The sequence below is a fragment of the Eucyclogobius newberryi genome, unplaced genomic scaffold (assembly GCF_026437365.1).
Source record: "Eucyclogobius newberryi isolate DKJ021-1_F unplaced genomic scaffold, fEucNew1.0.hap1 SCAF_4, whole genome shotgun sequence".
In the NCBI taxonomy this organism is placed as follows: Eukaryota; Metazoa; Chordata; class Actinopteri; order Gobiiformes; family Gobiidae; genus Eucyclogobius; species Eucyclogobius newberryi.
This window is the reverse complement of record NW_027316056.1, coordinates 25,008,872-25,026,882: the sequence shown is the minus strand read 5'-3', so window position 1 is coordinate 25,026,882 and position 18,011 is coordinate 25,008,872. Positions and strand designations below refer to the sequence as shown.

Sequence of the window (18,011 nt, the reverse complement as noted above, 5' to 3'; positions counted from 1 at the left end):
TGTGAAGGTCAACATTCACGGAGTGAGCCAATCATAAACATTTTCTATGTGAAATTTTAGCAACTCTAAATAGCATACATACTTTCATCCATGCCATTAAGAATCTGGTTTAGTTCCTCTTCAGTGAAATCACAGTGGTGCTCCCTCCAGTTTTCTCCCGTCTCACTCCTCAAGATGACAAGCTCTCGCTCTGTGCCTCGCAGGGCGGCAAAATGCGGGATCTCTACAATCACGGGCCTTAAACAAAGCAATTACAAAAAAAGTATTAATTGCATGTAGATGATAGTTAGATTAGATCAAAGATAGATAACATGTACATATTGGCCTTGAAACAAAAAGTCAATCATAATCAGGTTCATGCAACAAATACAAAATAATAAAAAAACAACACCAAACAAAGAAATACATAAATAAATGTTAAAAACTTGAAAAATGTGGCAAAAGCCAAACTGATAGATCAGATCTAATAATGTTGAAATTGTTTGTGAAGAGGACAGGTTATCAGTGAAGTACTGTATTTATAGCTGAGCTGATATAGTGTGGAACTCATCAAACTCAACAAAGAAACAGTAATGTGTCTTTGCATCCCACATGTTGTTAAAACGTAGCCATCAAATGTAAAACCTATCAAATCTCAAGAATATTGCCATATCTTGGTCAAATACAGTGTAATCAACGCAAACAATTCAATGGGAACCTAACAAGACGAATCTTTGTGAGTTGGGAAGTTTGGGAACTAAAATCTCACAACAATCCATCCATTATGCTTTTTAATGGTGAAATTGGAGGTGAAACTATGAAATAAAGCTGTAAATAAACATAAAAAGGGAAAAATTTGAGATAATCAAGCTTCTGTGGTAGAGGGTGCCCCCACCAAGGGCCCTACCCGAGGAACTTGGTCCCTGGAGGACCCAACTGAAGGATGCGACTGACCAGGCTCTCACCCTCATTCAGAGGTGGTGGAGCAGTGGGCAGATGCAGTTTACTGATCCATACGCAGCACAGAGATGAAGCCAAGAGAAACTCATGAACACACAAGTTGATATAACAGACAGCACTGATTCCTTTACAGCAACTCTGACTTACCCTAAGAACTGAGCTCCTGTGGGTCCCACTTCAATTACACGACCGGCCAAACCCTCTCCCTCCACCAGAGGAGGCATGGAGGCTAGACGGTGTCGCTTCACCAGCCTGCATGTCACTCTTGTAGGAGCAGAACACTTCCTTGGTGGGACAATAATACGAAGCCCATTGTGACGGCAACCACGCATGGCTCCGCCTCTAGCGTCAACCATAAAACTGACCAGGAAGCTGAGAAAATAACAACATATTTAATTCAGCATTTATCAAATGTATATTGTTCTGCAGATAGATAACAATACTAGCACTAATAAACAATAATTAAGATTCAAGCAGTATTGGAATGTAATTTTGATGTGAGCTAATATCCACAAGCAAATGTGTTGCTTAAGATTTGAAAGTACCATTCAATGCTATTCTGGTTTTAACAGGCTTCAATTTCAAGTAAATGGTTTTGACATGCCTTAATACTCTGTAACAATATTGTACCACGAGAACAGTGATTGTTTTTTAATCACTGTGTTTTTCATTAACAAAGCCCATCCCACACCAAATGAGCACCATGCATATGAATGTCAAAAACATAAAACAGAGATGCAAAACTTAAAAGCTTCACCTGCTGTTGTCATGGTCTAGACACGGTGTGGAGCGGCTATAGCAGAATACATCAAGCCACACACAACCAACAAGACAGCCAAGTGACACAAAGGCAACAATAGACAACAAAGAGAAGAGAATAAAAGAGATGAGTCGAACCTGACACAAGACAGAATACAGAGCACACACTACAGTAGCAGAGCTAAAGCACATGAATGAGTCTTACTTCTAGATATAATATTAGATATTTTCAAATGCATTAGTGGCTCAAGTTTAAATACCCAGAGTGTAGAAGTGTGGAAGACAGCACCACATTATCGAGGTGTTCAGCCCCCCAGCTCAGACGAAACGAGTCCTTGTCCTCTCTCGACAGAGCTGAAACCTTTGTAGCACAAGCAGCATTAAGAACACGGCCAGAAAAATAGAGCAAAAAACAGACTAAAAATAAACAGAATGTACTTGGTGGCTTGAAATCATATCTTCAATGAGAACTCCTTCCTTCTGATGGAAGCTGTGAATTGCAGTGCACCTGTTAGAAATGTGTTTAATGTTTGTGTGGCCACATCCATATTACTTTAAAATTAAAATACATCACACCTGTCCAGGTTGTGGCTCATGTAGCTGAACCCATCCAAATAATGTCCCGGTAAAGAATCATCTCCCAACTCTCTAAGATCCTCAGCTCTCAGATATTCACCTCCATCACCGGTCATTGTATCCTCGCCTGGGAAATCAAACAGTCAAACTTATTCATCAAAACTAACATTTCAACTCAATTTCGATGCTAAGGAACAGGCATTGAGTATCAAGCCTCGATACCACAATAATGAAATCTTTTAGACAATAAACTATAACCATCAACACAAAATAATAATACTTTCTTTATGTTAGCATGTGATCTTAGTTCTGATAAAACTCAAGATCATTCCGAAACAGTTAAGAAAGATACAAATGTTTTCCTTGTTTTTTAGTATTGATGCTTGTTGAAATTATTTTCTATAAAGTATTAGTATCGATTAGTATTAGATTTTTTATATTTTTGACAGGTTCAGTCGAAAGTATAGTTATTTCAGTCCACTCAATGCAACCTAAAACATTACAGTAAGTAAGTAAGTAAATTCCACGCAAGTATTAAAACAGCTAAATGAGTAAGTTATTTTGAATACGTTCATCATTTCATATAGCTTATATGGTTATATCATGTACAATGAATATGCTAAAACTGACTCTCAAATTTGTCAGAAAACAATACACAGCAAGCTGGAAGTGCTGGGGCATTTTCTGTACCTTCCACTTCTACAGACCCGTCAATAAACGTCTCGTCATCAAGCCTAAAAGCTTTAAAACATACAACTTTAAACCCCTAGTTTTACCCCATATTGCAAAACAACATATTATATATATATATATATATATATATATATATATATATATATATATATATATATATATATTATGTTGTTTTGCAATATATATATATATATTTAAATAAAAACAAGGGTTGGCTAAGGGTTTTATTTTTGTGATGTGACTTACCCTCTTCATCTGATACATCTAAGTCCTCGGTCATTGTCTCTGGTACATTCAGCTTGTGTTTCTCTGTGACTGTCTGAAATTACAAGTGTGTGTATGTAAAGTAATATAATAGTATAGCAGTGCACTTTAGTTGTTGAGCTTACTGATGTGGTGGTGATGACCTCCTCTGTCACCACTTTCAGGGTGTCCACCACAGAGATGTATCCCAGGCGTTTGGCAATGGACAACGCAGTGTTTCCATTCTAAGAAAAATAATAATAATTGTGTTATATATACAGTACACACACACACACACACACACAGTGTATATATTTTTCCCTCTTACAACTGTTGTAGCATTTGGGTTGGCTCCATGTTGCAACAAAACATTTATGATATGTGTGTTCCCCTGTTGTGCTGCCTGGTGGAGCGGTGAGTATCCGTTCTAAACAATAACACATAAAAGATTTATTTGAAATTGAATTTTGACATATTAAATATTTGAAGTTTTATGTTGACTAGTTTATGGTCACCTTTGTTTTGGCATTGACATTGGCTCCTTGTTGTAACAGAAAGCTCACCATCTTGGCATTTCCATAATGACAAGCAACTATAAGAGGAGTATATCCAAGCTGCAAAAAGAAGTGAGAGCAAGCTGAAGTGTGAAAAAAGATTTTGCATTATAATTGCTGATTTTATGAAGATAATGTTACTTTTGTTTGCTGATCTAGTTTTGCATCATGTTTGGCAAGTACTTGCGCCGCATTCACTCTGTCCTCTTGGGCAGTAAGATGCAGGGGAGTCAGACCAGTCTGTAACCAAAGGATTGCAAAGTTGATCTGTTCTTAATAGAATACACATTTTGATTTATTAAAGTACCTTGGTTGCTGCATTGACATGAGCTCCTTTGTCCAGCAGCAGAGCCGACATTTCAGCATGTCCCTCCTGAGATGCAAGGTGTAAAGGACTGACTCCCTGTTTAGTCAGGGCATTGGTTTCTGTTCCATACTGTAGCAGGGAAAGTGCTAGGTTGGTTTGGTTCTTCTTAGCAGCAATGTGCAGAGGAGTGTAGCCATTCTGGACAAGAAAATGAAGCCTGGTTAAACCATTTGAGATGATTTACACTATTTATAGCACAGGCTGGAAATCTAACCTTTGCAGTGACATGAGGTGATGCACCATTATCAAGCAGCAGCAAAGCCACTTCCTGGTTGTCATAGTGAGCTGCCACATGAAGTGGGGATAGACCATTCTGAAAAAGAAAATATATGTTTTTGTTTCTTCTTTGAATACTAAATACAAAACTGGGCATGTGATATTAGCATTTTCTTCTCCAACTCACCTTTCCAACATCATCAGGGAGAGCTTTCTTTTGAAGAAGCAGTTTTGCTACATCAAGGCTTCCATATTTTGCTGCAACATGTAATGGGGTAAATCCTTTCTAGAAATAGAAAATACAACTCATGTCAGTATATCTAACAAGAACAAAAAACTTCCTGAGGTTAATTGAAAAATATATATATATATATATATATATATATATATATATATATATATATATATATATATATATATATATATATATATGTTGGACTCTGTTTTTAGATAAACAAAACGTTTCAACCGAGTCATTCTCTATCTGCGAATCGATATCTTACTCTGTGTAAGCCCTGCCCACCGGGCAGGACCTCCGGTTGAAGGAAGCTTTTTGTTTCAACAGCCCTTTTGTTTTCTAACAGCCCTGTAATGGGCTATCTACATCCTATTGTAACCTGACTTTCGCTCCCTCCTCACTGAGTACCTGATTAGCATCAGAATTCCCAGGGCGTCTCCTGCTCCAGGGTTTCAAAACACTATTACATACAACTGGAAGGTTGATGCTTAAAGAAGGATTCTCTCTTTTAAAAAGATTGCCTCCTTAAACTCCCTTAAACTTAAATTTTGTTCCTGAGGTTAACATGAGGATATAAAAATTAGTATTTCATTTAACATCCTGTTTTGACCTTAGTGGCAAGAGAGTGTGAGGCCCCGGCCTCCAGGAGCACAGCTGCAGTCTCCACCTGCCCCTCTCTGGCCGAGATGTGGAGCGGAGTGTAACCGTTGGTGGTGGCAGCATCTGGATGAGCCATGTGCTGCAACAGCAGCTGGACAATATCTGTTTTTCCTAAACGAGAGGAAATGTGGAGGGGAGTTTGGTCCTCCTAGATGAACATTGTGAAATGATAAAATTAGATCTTTATTTATACATTCAAAATATACAAAATCAGTCATATAAAGCAGTCTGTTCAGTAGTAAAACTTACCCTGGCCATTGCATCGACAAATGCACCATTCCTAAGCAAACAGCGAACAACTTCCATCTGTCCGGCTCGTGCTGCCATATGAAGTGCAGTTTCGCCACGCTGATAGGCACAGAGATTAAGTGAATACATTTTCTCAATATATCTATCATTGTTTAGGCAATGTTTATCTTTTAAATTATGTCACTCAATCCACTATAATGTCTGCCCTCAGATGTGTTTTGGGCAGTTGTACTTACAATGTTACGAATATCTGGGGAAGCTCCATTTTGCAGCAGAAGCAGAACAATGTTGAGGTGGCCCATGAAGGCAGCTACATGAATGGGAGTCAATCCAGACTAGAAATTAAAGATGACAAACATATAAATACCAAACTGGCAAACATACTGAAAAAAATTAGTATGTTTGCAACATGTCCCACCTCGGTTATTGCCTGAATGGAGGCCCCGTATTTGATCAACAACTCCATTACCTTGACTCTGTTTTTCTTGCAAGCAATGTGAAGCGGAGTGAAACCATTCTGTTGCATACACAATGAATTACAGGTAATTTAACATGTAAAAAGCTCATAGACATGCATTTTACCATTTTTGGATTAATATGTTTTGTGATAGATTTAAATTGTCTATACATACCAAAGCTCTTGCATTAGGATTGGTCTTCTTGTCCAGTAGCAGCTTGGTGACTCTGTAGTGGCCACAGTGAGCGGCGACATGTAGGGCTGTGAGGTAGTCCAGTGTGACATCATCAACAGGCGCCTTGTGCTGCAGCAGTAGCTTCACACACTCGATGTGGTCTCCCTGGGCGGACATGTGAAGAGGGGACAGTCCATTCTGTGAGAGCGAGAGAGAGATATTTTGTTTGCATGGCCTTCAATAAAACATCTAATTTTACATTCAAAATGAATTAGATTGCAACTGAACCAAAGTAATACTATATTCTTTGATAATACCTTGGTTCTTGCGAGGATGGGGGCTCCTTTCTCCAAAAGGATCTCCACTGCTTGGTCATGCCCACTTCTTGCTGCACAGTGAAGCGGAGTTAGACCATCCTGAAACACAATACACACATGGATACATTTTACATGTACAGTCTGATTACAGACTAGTTAAGTGAGTCAATAAGTAACTTACTCTAGTTTTTGCATCAATTTGAGCCCCTCGGTCTAGTAGTAAAGCCACCATGTTTGTGTTCCCACGTTTTGAAGCCACGTGAAGAGGAGTAATTCCATTCTATTTAAGGGAACATAAATAAATGTTATGTTATTTGAAGTAACTTGCTTTTAACATTGTTGGAAGATTTTATTTTGTTCAAAGAGGATCTTGTTATACCTGACCCACACTTGGAAAAAGATACCAGTTTCTAGCAAGACATGTTGTAGGAGGGGATATTTAACTAGTCAAAGTCATGCTGGCATTGTTATACTTAAGTCAAGTACAGAGCATTCAAGGGGTCTGAAGGTTGGACGAGAGGACAATGTTGTACCCGGGCTGTGAAGTCCACAGCAGCTCCTCTGTTCATCAACAAGGTGGAGACATTCACATTACCGTAGTGAGCGGCGATGTGCAGAGGAGTGAAACCACTCTGTTAGAGACACACAGGGAAATAGCAAGCAATCACACCATAAGAACGAAGGAAAGACATACAAGAGGCAAATTACCATAAAACTAGTACTGATAGAAAACAAAGAGTTAAATATATATTGTCAGGCAGATGGAAGAATAAAAGGAATCCAAGGTTGTAGGTTTAATTTTTTTTTTTTTTTAACATGCTTTAAATTAGCACGTGCAACAGACACATCCGTGCATACTACAAACAATCTTCACTTGAAAAAAAAAAACTGAATTAAAACAGAAATAAATAATAACAACATGAAGTACAAATAATAAACCAATCAGTAACACACATAAGGCTATGCGTTATGTGTACAACTTTAACTTTAAGATGAAGAGACTACAAAACACAGTGGTGTGTAACTTCTTACCTTCCCATTCTGTGAGACGTGGTGCAATTTAATTAAGAAACAACTATAAGTTAACTTAAACATCAAATCATATCATATATCAATTATATAAATCTATTGTATACGGTATATGCTATAAACAAAAGTCAATTTGCCTGTAGCAGAATTATTACTTAAGTGTATTGGTATTAACAAAGGGGTGCAATAAGTAAATCATTAGATTGCATTTAGCTCATATGAACTGTTAGCCATGCAGCTTTGTGTGTAGAACAACAAGTCATTTTCATGCATATAGTGTGTTGTAACATGCAACGTTTCTCATCAGATCAGAGGAGGATCAGAGTGCATGAGCTGAACGGGATAAAGAGACATAAGTAAGAGGATAATTGGAGGATACCTCTGTGGTTCTATTGACCATCATCTGGTAAGGGATGCATAGAGAGAGGAAGAATAGGAGGAAAAGGTTTTCACAACAACACACAATGGAAAGCCTAAAATTATAAATAGAAACTGTATGTACTGTAAATTAATGTGCATTCTCATTTTTAAGAGTCTGGTACACTTTATTGTCCCCATATGGAAATGTTTCATCGACATTTGACCTATCCTTTAATACTTCAGGAGTAGTTGGCACTCAGGGACCCATCTCCAGATCTTGAGCTAAGCTTGGTCAGGAATACGTGAACTGGAGGATTTGACCTATTGTGCATGTTTTACACGTCTTCTTCTTATTAACTTTTCTCTACTTGGAAACATCTCATAACGAACTTAATGTAAGAAACAAATATCTCCGGGTGACACTTTCTGTTCACACATGCTGAATACTTTCTTTTGCTGACTTGGATTTGACACTTTCCCTCACCTTAGACTGAACATCAGCGTTGTGGTCGTTCTGCAGCAGGAGTGCCGCTGACTTGGTGTCGTCTTTGCGAGCTGCGATGTGTAACGCAGGCAATCGGACCTTTCCCTTTGTGTCGTGCTCCAACAGCAGTGACACTACAGAGTTGTGCCCCTGCTGCAGAGCAATGGCCAGCGGAGTGAAGCCATCCTGATGAAAAATGAACATTTGTAGTACATTTATTTGGTTAGTACAATTCCAATGCTATACACGACACACAGTAAAGGATCGACGTACCTCAGTAGCTATGCTTTGGTTTCCTTCATTTTCCAGCAAATATCTCACCACTTCTAAATGATTCTCCTGCGCTGCCATGTAGAGTGGAGTAAAGCCATTCTAAAGATGCAACAAACCAGACGTTTCATTAATGCTTTTATGAATTTCAATAAGGAAGTCCTGACAAAAAATATGTTAATAAATGCAATCCTACCTGAGACTGAGAGTTAATATTTGCTCCTCTTTTCACCAAGAGCCTCACCACTTCTTTTTGTCCTGCTAAAGAGGCAATGTGGAGTGCAGTGTTCCCCTTCTGCAAATATCAAAAAGAAAGTACTTTGGAATCATTTTAAAATGTGAGTGAAAGTTGTTCCTTGAATTCATGTAATTCAAAAGGACACAAGAAGAGTTATTGGTATATTGCCAGCTGTTTACTGGAAGCTGTTAATCTTGAAGCATTTTTGGTGTCACGTAGCACACTCCCTGCCAAGCCGCGAATGCCCACGTCTTTCCTGTCATGATGCAATCAGATGTAAACAGTGGGAGCTCTTAAACTCGACAAGTAACATTAACAAAAACGTTTATTCACGTTTATGGGTTTAATTATTAGAATTACTTCATTATTTACTGTATGTACTGTATATATAACTCCAGTACATTTCCTGTGCATTCCAAAACCTAAAATCTGTGTGACACGCTGGATGGACTTCTTGGGTTTAAGCTTTCATTGACAGAATAGGGTTTCAGTCCGACATATGCAGGACAGTACATTTGACACCAATACATCTTGCTTGAATTCAATCCAGTTCCTCTGCTGTCATCTCTTACTTTTGGGCCAACCAGTTGTCCCTCCAGTTGTCACTTTCAAATGGTAGTTTTTATCATATTCAAGTACATAGGCGCAGGTGAGGTTACCTTTGTGGAAGAGTCAACTTGTGATCCTCTGTCCAATAGCTCTTCTACTAACTCCATGTGTCCCTCTTTGGCTGCAAGGTGTAGTGCATTTAGTCCATTCTAGAGGGATACAGACAAAGACATGCAGTCAGTACTTATCAATGCAATATTTTACAGTTATTAGTGCCTTTTATACAATCCAGGAAGTGTCAAGAAATACATTAAAGTAGGGTTTAATGAGATATTTACTCATTTATGATTATTATTTATATGCCAAAAATCTGTTGTTGTTTTTTTAATAGAGGTTCACTGTCAATCCAATGCCATTAAAAGCATGTGGTTTGGAGCAGAGTTCAGACCTTAGAAGAATAAATGTACTATGTTAAATTGCATTGATTTACAGTTTACGGCTTATTTATGTCCAAGAAATGAATATTAAAAGCCATTTTCATTTGTCATTAATACGAAATCACAAATCATAATCAATCAATATGAGAAACTTGATACATTGATCACCCAGCCCTCCATAAATAATTCAAGAATAATTATGACCTCAGTAAACACAAAAATTAAACATGTAGTTTGCATGACTATTACCATAAGAATAACCATATTATTATAAACCTGTTTAACAAAATGAAAAACACAGCAAACATTACTTTCTTGAAAAAGACTTCAATGAATCAATGAACCCATCAGTACATTTTTCCCCTTACAGGACACAAAGCCACACACAAAACAGACAAAACAAACTAATTTACCTTGTCCTCTTCTCCCTCCATCCTGCTCCTCAAATGTCTTTACCTTACTTTTAGCACACTATTTCCCCAACCTAATCCTGTCTTTAAAATCTCGTCTTATCATATACTTTAAGCTGGTTGATGCTTCCAGTTCTTTCCAGTTCCACGGCCAGAGGAAAACACAACAAGGAGGTGCACCTTGTCTCTGTATAACCCACCCTGTCACTGGTCAAGTGGCCAGCACGATACAGCGGGCATGTACTGATCGTACTAAATGATGACACTTGTACACATCACATGCAATCGCCTCCACACGCACGCACACAAACACACAGACACTGGGAAATGCCAAAAGCCCAAAGGGGTGTCATGTTTCTGCACAGTCATAGAGGGTATGTAGGACACCCCCCGACACTCAGAAGTAGGGACGCTTGGATTTAGAAATGGCTAAAAAAAATGGCAACCTTTCAAGGAGGAGCAAAATAGAGGGCATTCCAGAGCGGCCATTTCTTTGAGGAGTGGTCATGATTTATTTTAGAATGAATATTTTCAAAAGGTTACATCCTGGACAGTTGAGCTTAATTGTGTTTTGTTTACAGTCAATCAAAAATTATATTATATTAGATTGGAAAAGAGAGAAATCATATATAATGTGGCGAACAACCGATGCTTTTACAGATCTATGATTTGTCATAGCAGGCACTGGCCTTCTCAAAGTCCAGTAATATCACTTAAAAAATCTAAATATGGGAATCTAATTTGTTTTGTCAATCAAAGAGGTATCTTTTTTTGCACAGACAGTGAATAATGCATTTATTATACAATACAGAGATGTCCTAATAAATATGGCACTGCAATTCTCCACTTTGAGTCAGAATCAAATTTGTGTCTAAATTAAAACTGGACATGTCAATTGCCAAAGCGTAAAAACGTTGGTCACAATCTTAATATGCAATCAATTTCGTTAACTTTTACTAAATAAATGTTGTGAAACCTTATTTGTGACCTCTATCTAACTTAAATTAATGGCGTACTAAGGCTGCAAATGACAGATTACATTTTTAACCATTTCTGGTTAGTATAATAAATACATAAAAACTTTGTCAAGGATTATTTTAACTGATGCAAATTTGGTAAATGACCCAAACAGAGACAGGCACTTCACATCAGTGGACATTAACTGACTCGACAGAAACCGTACAATCCTATTAAAGCTTTTCACATGTCCAGCGAGTACATATGTCACTAACACACATACTCACAGACGTTTACTGACCACACACCACTTCACAAAGTGATTTAAACACACACGCTCCTGAGAAAGCCTCATTTCACTAATGGACTTTTAGCTAAGCGCAGTGATCACACAGTGTGAGTTCACTGTGAGGAGAAACTGCCAGATTTGTGTCACTGAGTACTGTCTGTAACAAAAGTTCTATTTGGATGAATGACAGATAAATGTGCAAATTAAGTGAATGGTGCAGATTAAGGAGCATTAACACTAACCATGGATTAACATTGGACTAAATTATAATGGAGCAAGCCCATGAATTAATGTAACTCATGTAAAGTAGGCCTATATATTTGAGCTGGGGGTAATGTGGGTAGAATGGATGCATAAGGGACTTACACATTGGAGTCAAGTTAATTTATAATAATAACAGATTAGATTTATATTCCATTTGACTAGTATTAGACTGATACAGCATATCAATGTGCAATTATATGATGCAAATATTTTTAAACAGATTACAAATATTCTCCATTGTACATCAGTACAGATTATGTTTGGCTCCTCATCATCATACTGCCTGGTATGTGTCACATGATTTTAAAAGACTTCAAATGACTTGGCTACCAGATACAGTTTGTCTGTAGCGACAGAGATAGCGCTCAAAATGTCAGCCGTCATATTTCAGTCACCTGACTGAGGCTCAGATGTGAAGGGCAGCGCTCTTGTGTTTCACTGGGTGTGTCTTCACACAGTCACGCCGCCTCATCGGTATGGTGCTACCCAAAACACTGCACTGGTGCCCATGACAACTATAATCCACAATAATAGTCAATTACATGTTGCCGTCCTGCACTAACCGGTATTAATAATATAAGACAGCTGAGAATTGTGTGTGTAGTTGTGTGTGTTTGCGTACAGGAATGAAGGCCAGAGGGGGAGTATTTGAGTCGAGAGCAGCTGTCTGTGGGACAGGGCTATCAGCCTGAGTGGGGATTGGCGAGGAAAAGGGTGTGGACAACAGGGAGACCAGACTATGGTAGTTGGGATGAGGTAGAATGAGAATGGGGGGGTGCTGACCTGGCTCAGTTGTAGGGGTTGCCGCAGTGACACAGCAAACAGCTATTACTAATGTCACGTTTGGACCGTTTACCTTGTGATAAAAATGAAATCGCTCATCATAACCTGACACAAAATAAAAACTAATATCTAGATGATCATGAGCACCATAAGCAAATACATTTATTTTGATAATAAATATAAATGGAAAGTTGGATTTAATCACAAGAAGTAGATAAATAAGAAACATTCCCTTTTAGCAGCACAAATCATTCACAGAAGCAGAAATAAAGACATTGTATGGTCCTTACCTGGTTACATGTACAGATGTCAACACCATTTTTCAAAAACTCCAGCACTTTGTCAATGTTCCCTGCTCGGGCCGCTCTGAGAAAACTGGTGCTGCTGTCAGACTGGAATGATAAAAAAACATAAAATATGTATTAAAATATGCAAGAAAACTATCCTTATCATTAATTCCACTGCTCACATTTGCAACATCGTTTGACCTAGTTGCTGCCTAGGCTCGGTCGTCATTGGAAGAGGTATTTTTTTACCTGGATCGCATAAACATTCTAGGGAAGTCGAGTGACCTCCATGCACTGACATGAACATAGCCATAAAAGAAAGGAAATAAAATAAACAAAATTACCTGTTTAGGCCTGCATTACAGTTTTCCATGTATTGATTTGACAACACTCCTTCACTGCAATTAATTTCTGTGGAAGGATAGAATGTTTTCATGGCCGTGTGTGTGTGTGTGTGTGTGTGTGTGTGTGTGTATTTTAAAGGCCAAAAGGCATTGCACTTCCGTTTGTAATTATTTGAAACATGCAAGACTGAAACCAGATCTCTAGGACTTTCCAATCACTGGTGTTAATTTGTGTCCTCTGTATGACACAAACACACAATCCCACGTCTGGATTAAGTTCACACACACACACACACACACACACACACACACTACACATGCACCTCACACGCATGCTTTGACGCCACGTGCTTAAGCCCCACTGCGTACAGAATCAACCATGACAATAGAGTGCTAAATCTTAAATGTAGCGGGATACTGAGTCGTAACAGCAGCACTTCCCATTTTGTAACCACAAAGTAAACAGTGCATAGTGTGTAAAAAAAAATCGAATTTCAAAAATCCAAGCTACAGTTCATGCCATTTTCCTTACCAAAGAATCATCAACGTTTCCAGACTCAGTTGTCCCGTAGTTGTCGGTGTGATGGTTCAAGTCATTTTCACTCCCGGCCCTTCTTTGATATTTATCTCTTCCACAACTCTTACAAGATGCTGAGTTTCCCATTGTAGATAGATCCAAAACTACTTAGTCCACAAGTAGCTCTCTGAAATACTACTATTGTACAGTTCCTATTCCGTCTGTCATCTTCTGTTCTTACTATCTTGTCTCTTTTTCTTTCAGAAGAGCACTGGCTACTGTAAACACTACGTCTTGCTGGGAGCTATTTTTACTTGGGAAGGCCTGTGTTGAGCCATACACCCAGCTTCTTGCTGTATGTGCCCCGGGGTGGGGTGTATGACAGCTGGGCTCCACACTGTCAGGAGACTGCACGGTCCTGGTGCTGTCAAGGAAGTCCTCAAACTCAGTGGAAGTCTGGACATAGTAGTGAGATCAGGTTTCAGATTCAGAAAATCTACACAAAGACTGCCGTGGTTTTCCAGAAAGACTTATAAGCGAGTTTCAAATTTAAAATTTTGGACAGGGAGTGTCCATGAAGGCGCCGGTACAAAGAAACGGTACATCAACAAATCATTTATGGAAACCATGTTGGAAAGGATTTTTTTTATTATTATTTCTTAAACTGTTTTGTGATTTCTGTAATTTCTTTGTGATTTGAATGCATTTTTTCCTGTCGTGTGAAGCACTTTGAATTGCCTTGTGTATGAAATGTGCTCTACAAATAAACTTGCCTTGCCTTGCCACTCATCAAGCTAGTTTCAGTAGCAGTTAATAGCAATACAATAAATATCAGTTTCTCATTAAAGATGAAGAAGCGAAAAAAAAAAAAAACATAACAACTGTTATGTATAGGCGTTTTCGACTGGTTGCAAGATTAATCACACTCAAAATTGCCATAGAAGCCCTATACCAAAAACACATTACTTATTACTAAAACTTATTACAAGTTACTTTTGTCTCGCAAACATCTAAAATATTCACTAACAATATAATATGGGCTTAGTGTATTACAGCAGTAGATCATTCATTTATGTTTATTACATCCTATTATTACCATTTACTATTATTAACAACAATGAAAGAAAATGTATTTCTTTGTTGTGGACTGGGTATGTTATGAGATCATGGGTATTAGGCAATGATGCCTGCAAGTACGTTACTGGTGATGCATGTGCTGAGTAAACATACAGATTGATTGTACAGCAGATGCAATCTGTGACTCTGCAGCCAGCCTTATAATAAAGCATACTGGATTATACATCCACCGGGAAGAGGCCCCGGGGAAGACCCAGGACACGCTGGAGTGACTATGTCTCTCGGCTTGCCTGGGAACGCCTCGGGATCCCCCCGGAGGAGTTGGAAGAAGTGTCTGGGGAGGGGGAAGTCTGCTTAGACTGCTGCCCCCGCGACCCGGCCCCGGATAAGCTAAGGATTGATGGATGGATGGATTATACAGTAATATAATCCCATATATATAAATTTACAAGGACAATGCAGTAATAACACAGAGTGAACATATTTCCTACTTTCTTTTTGACACTACATTCCTACTAATACGCTACACTAAACTGCACTACTAGACTACACTACTAATACAACTGTAAAGTGTGCTCCTACTAAAAAAAGCGACCAATGAAACATTTAATGCATGTTGCCATGTAGACCATTCACATATCAAATCTAGAATATGACATTTACTGTATGCCCACAATGAATACAGGAATGTCATTACACTGCCACATTTTACCTGTCGTTTCAGCCTCTCTCGCCGGCGCCTCCTTTTATCTCTGGCCTTCTGCAGAGCTTGGTATTCCGGATGCTGCTCAAGCTCTCTAGATTTCTTTAGGTGAGCTGCTGCGTGGGCCATGACTCTGCCTCAAATTAGTATTCTCAACAGAGAACAGGAGACATTAAGTTCTCCTGTCACACTAGCACTAAGCTGGAGATCCTGGTGTCCAAACAGACAGGCAAAAGTATTCAATAGTCCAACATCCGTCAGTCGAAAGCAAAAATGCCATTCAGATGCATGTGGGCAAATACAAAGACAGATGATGACAGAAAAGGCTTAAATAATGATGAGAGTAAGTCCTCCCTCTCACTCATCACATTTGACAACTCAGGGAATGCCCTATCCAGATGTGCACAACATTACATGAACAGATGCTGAAAGAAGCATGCAGAGGACACATGCTCACCATAGGACAGTAAAGCAATTTAGGAATGGTATTGTAATGGCTATAAACTGTAGATACAATGTACAATTATAGACGTACATTTATAAATCATAATTTTTGCACTATGTCCTTGGCATAAAGATAACCATGACTACAACGTAAGACCAAATCGATTACCCGTATTTTCCGGACTATAAGTTGCACCCTTTTTCATAGTTTTGGCCCAGGTGCGACTTATACTTATATACTTATACTTAATTACTCCAGTGTGACTTAATATGTTTTTTTCTTCTCATTTTTTGGCTGATGTGACTTATAGTCCAGAAAATACGGTGGATAAATAAAAGGCCTAATGTAATAGGGAAGATAGTCACATCTGGAAAAAATAGATAGGACCTTACCATGACAACCTCATAATTTTGTCTTTGTTGTTTTATTACCTACGTATTTATTAAAAATAAAGTCATTCAAGTCATTCAAGTCATTTTATTTATCTTTGCTGAGACCAGAACAGACCTAAACAATTGTGTCTTTACTGACCCCTTGTGGCTAGAGTCAGTTAGATTCAAGTGGACAACTATGTCTCCAAATCTGCCCAATAATACCATATTACTGTTGACATCTTTCTGCCTGGAGGTAATTGAAAAACCACAGCACGTAAACAAGGAGTAACACATAGTATCATGGGTTGGAAAAGAAGACCCAGGTTGAGTACATGCTGTGCCAGAGACGATAGAAGGCACCACTCATGCAAAAGGGGGCTGTGAGGCTCAGCACATAAAAGTGACACTCAATCACCTGCAGATCCAGTTTCTCCCCCTTACACAGAGCAAAGTGGGTCAGTCCGGTCTCAACTGCACTGCACCATGGATCTATCAAAATAACTCAGCACGGGCTGATTTTATGGCATGAGCAATGTGCGTACTGGCCCATAAGGCTGTCAAGGTTCGACTCTCTTGATGCAATCCTTGTCTTTTTATTTCAGCATGAGACAGGCATGAACCTCTATATCTGTTCACAAATCAAGCCTCAGCACTTTTAAACAATTCTCTACTACTGCTACTGCTATTGCTCATGGAGAATGTGAGAGTACAGTATGTGCAGGACTTCAGTCTTTGCCAATCCTGCTGGCTTTGCATTTTCACGTTTGTCTTCAACTGCTCTACCACCACCTGCTGGTCATTATTGGAAAATAAACCTCTCAAAATCAATAGTTTGTGAGTGTTGTTAACATGCAGTTTGCAATCCTGAAACTATTTGCCACTGATACAAAACCTCATTTAGAATAATATCAGTAAACCCATTCTAAATGAACCACATTGTTTAAAAAAAACATGCGCCGAATGAAGCACTTCAGTTGCTAGTATAATTTATGAGTCTTATTTGTTCATTATTCAAACCTCCACAGTAAGGCTGCACAATATATCATATCAAAGTTTGATTATCGCAATATTGACTAACACAATAATCGCTTTTGCAACAAACTAAATGTATCCCAACTACACCAAGCTCCTACACCAGGACAGAAATGTAGTAATGTTGTTGTTTTTGTGTGTGTTGAAAAAGGCAGATTTGGATTTGTTTTATTTGATTTTCTCCTTCAGCCTAAATTAGCCTTGATTTAGTCTTAGTTTAATCTTGGTTTTGTCGCTGTTAAGTTGTTGTTGTTGTTTTAACAGCGTTTGACTAATTAAGGCATGAACATGTTTCAATATAACTGAAATCTCCAATACATTTGCATCCCTTCTCTACAATTTGAACGTAGTAGCAAAAATAAATGTTCCAGCGTTCATTTATTGAATAAGTCGATATTGTAATTATCAGGCTATAGGCCTATATGTAAAATGTAAATGTAAAAGGACATACACAAAAATATCAATTTAGGAGATTTTAAATTAAGGTGAAATGCAACTAGTAAGTCTACAAGTAAGTTTGTATTGTCCATGTGTAAGAAAGGCTGATAAATAACCTTTAATATGAAAATCCATATATACAACATAACATGTCACATGCTAATGTTTTTACATTTACATTGAAAAGTCTGTTTTTTCAACTTTCTCTCAAAATCCATACGATATTGATTGCCATGTCACTCGATCCCAACACAATGTTCCTACAGTAAATCAGTCTCGGA

The 18,011-nt window shown here is 38.3% G+C and overlaps 1 protein-coding gene across 13 annotated transcripts in view; it reads right to left on the bottom strand.

Moving 5' to 3' along the window:
• ank2a (ankyrin 2a, neuronal) overlaps positions 1-18,011 on the bottom strand; it is a 56,512-nt gene that overhangs the window by 30,931 nt on the left and 7,570 nt on the right. For 2 of the 13 annotated variants that reach the window (XM_072462874.1, XM_072462875.1), the window contains exons 2-31: positions 12,804-12,905; positions 9,484-9,582; positions 8,783-8,881; positions 8,590-8,688; positions 8,317-8,502; positions 7,852-7,875; positions 6,977-7,075; positions 6,625-6,723; positions 6,444-6,542; positions 6,127-6,324; positions 5,913-6,011; positions 5,731-5,829; positions 5,495-5,593; positions 5,196-5,393; positions 4,535-4,633; positions 4,346-4,444; positions 4,072-4,269; positions 3,906-4,004; positions 3,726-3,824; positions 3,539-3,637; positions 3,357-3,455; positions 3,214-3,286; positions 2,965-3,015; positions 2,275-2,401; positions 2,137-2,188; positions 1,959-2,059; positions 1,697-1,732; positions 1,087-1,311; positions 887-985; positions 83-237 (exon numbers count right to left, since the gene is read on the bottom strand). In XM_072462874.1, coding sequence (XP_072318975.1) covers positions 83-237; positions 887-985; positions 1,087-1,311; positions 1,697-1,732; positions 1,959-2,059; positions 2,137-2,188; positions 2,275-2,401; positions 2,965-3,015; positions 3,214-3,286; positions 3,357-3,455; positions 3,539-3,637; positions 3,726-3,824; positions 3,906-4,004; positions 4,072-4,269; positions 4,346-4,444; positions 4,535-4,633; positions 5,196-5,393; positions 5,495-5,593; positions 5,731-5,829; positions 5,913-6,011; positions 6,127-6,324; positions 6,444-6,542; positions 6,625-6,723; positions 6,977-7,075; positions 7,852-7,875; positions 8,317-8,502; positions 8,590-8,688; positions 8,783-8,881; positions 9,484-9,582; positions 12,804-12,905 — 3,310 coding nt within the window. Of the gene's footprint in view, positions 1-82; positions 238-886; positions 986-1,086; positions 1,312-1,696; positions 1,733-1,958; positions 2,060-2,136; positions 2,189-2,274; positions 2,402-2,964; positions 3,016-3,213; positions 3,287-3,356; positions 3,456-3,538; positions 3,638-3,725; positions 3,825-3,905; positions 4,005-4,071; positions 4,270-4,345; positions 4,445-4,534; positions 4,634-5,195; positions 5,394-5,494; positions 5,594-5,730; positions 5,830-5,912; positions 6,012-6,126; positions 6,325-6,443; positions 6,543-6,624; positions 6,724-6,976; positions 7,076-7,851; positions 7,876-8,316; positions 8,503-8,589; positions 8,689-8,782; positions 8,882-9,483; positions 9,583-10,223; positions 10,459-12,803; positions 12,906-18,011 lie in introns of those variants that run through there. The other 11 variants (XM_072462884.1, XM_072462880.1, XM_072462877.1 and 8 more) reach the window with 11 other exon arrangements.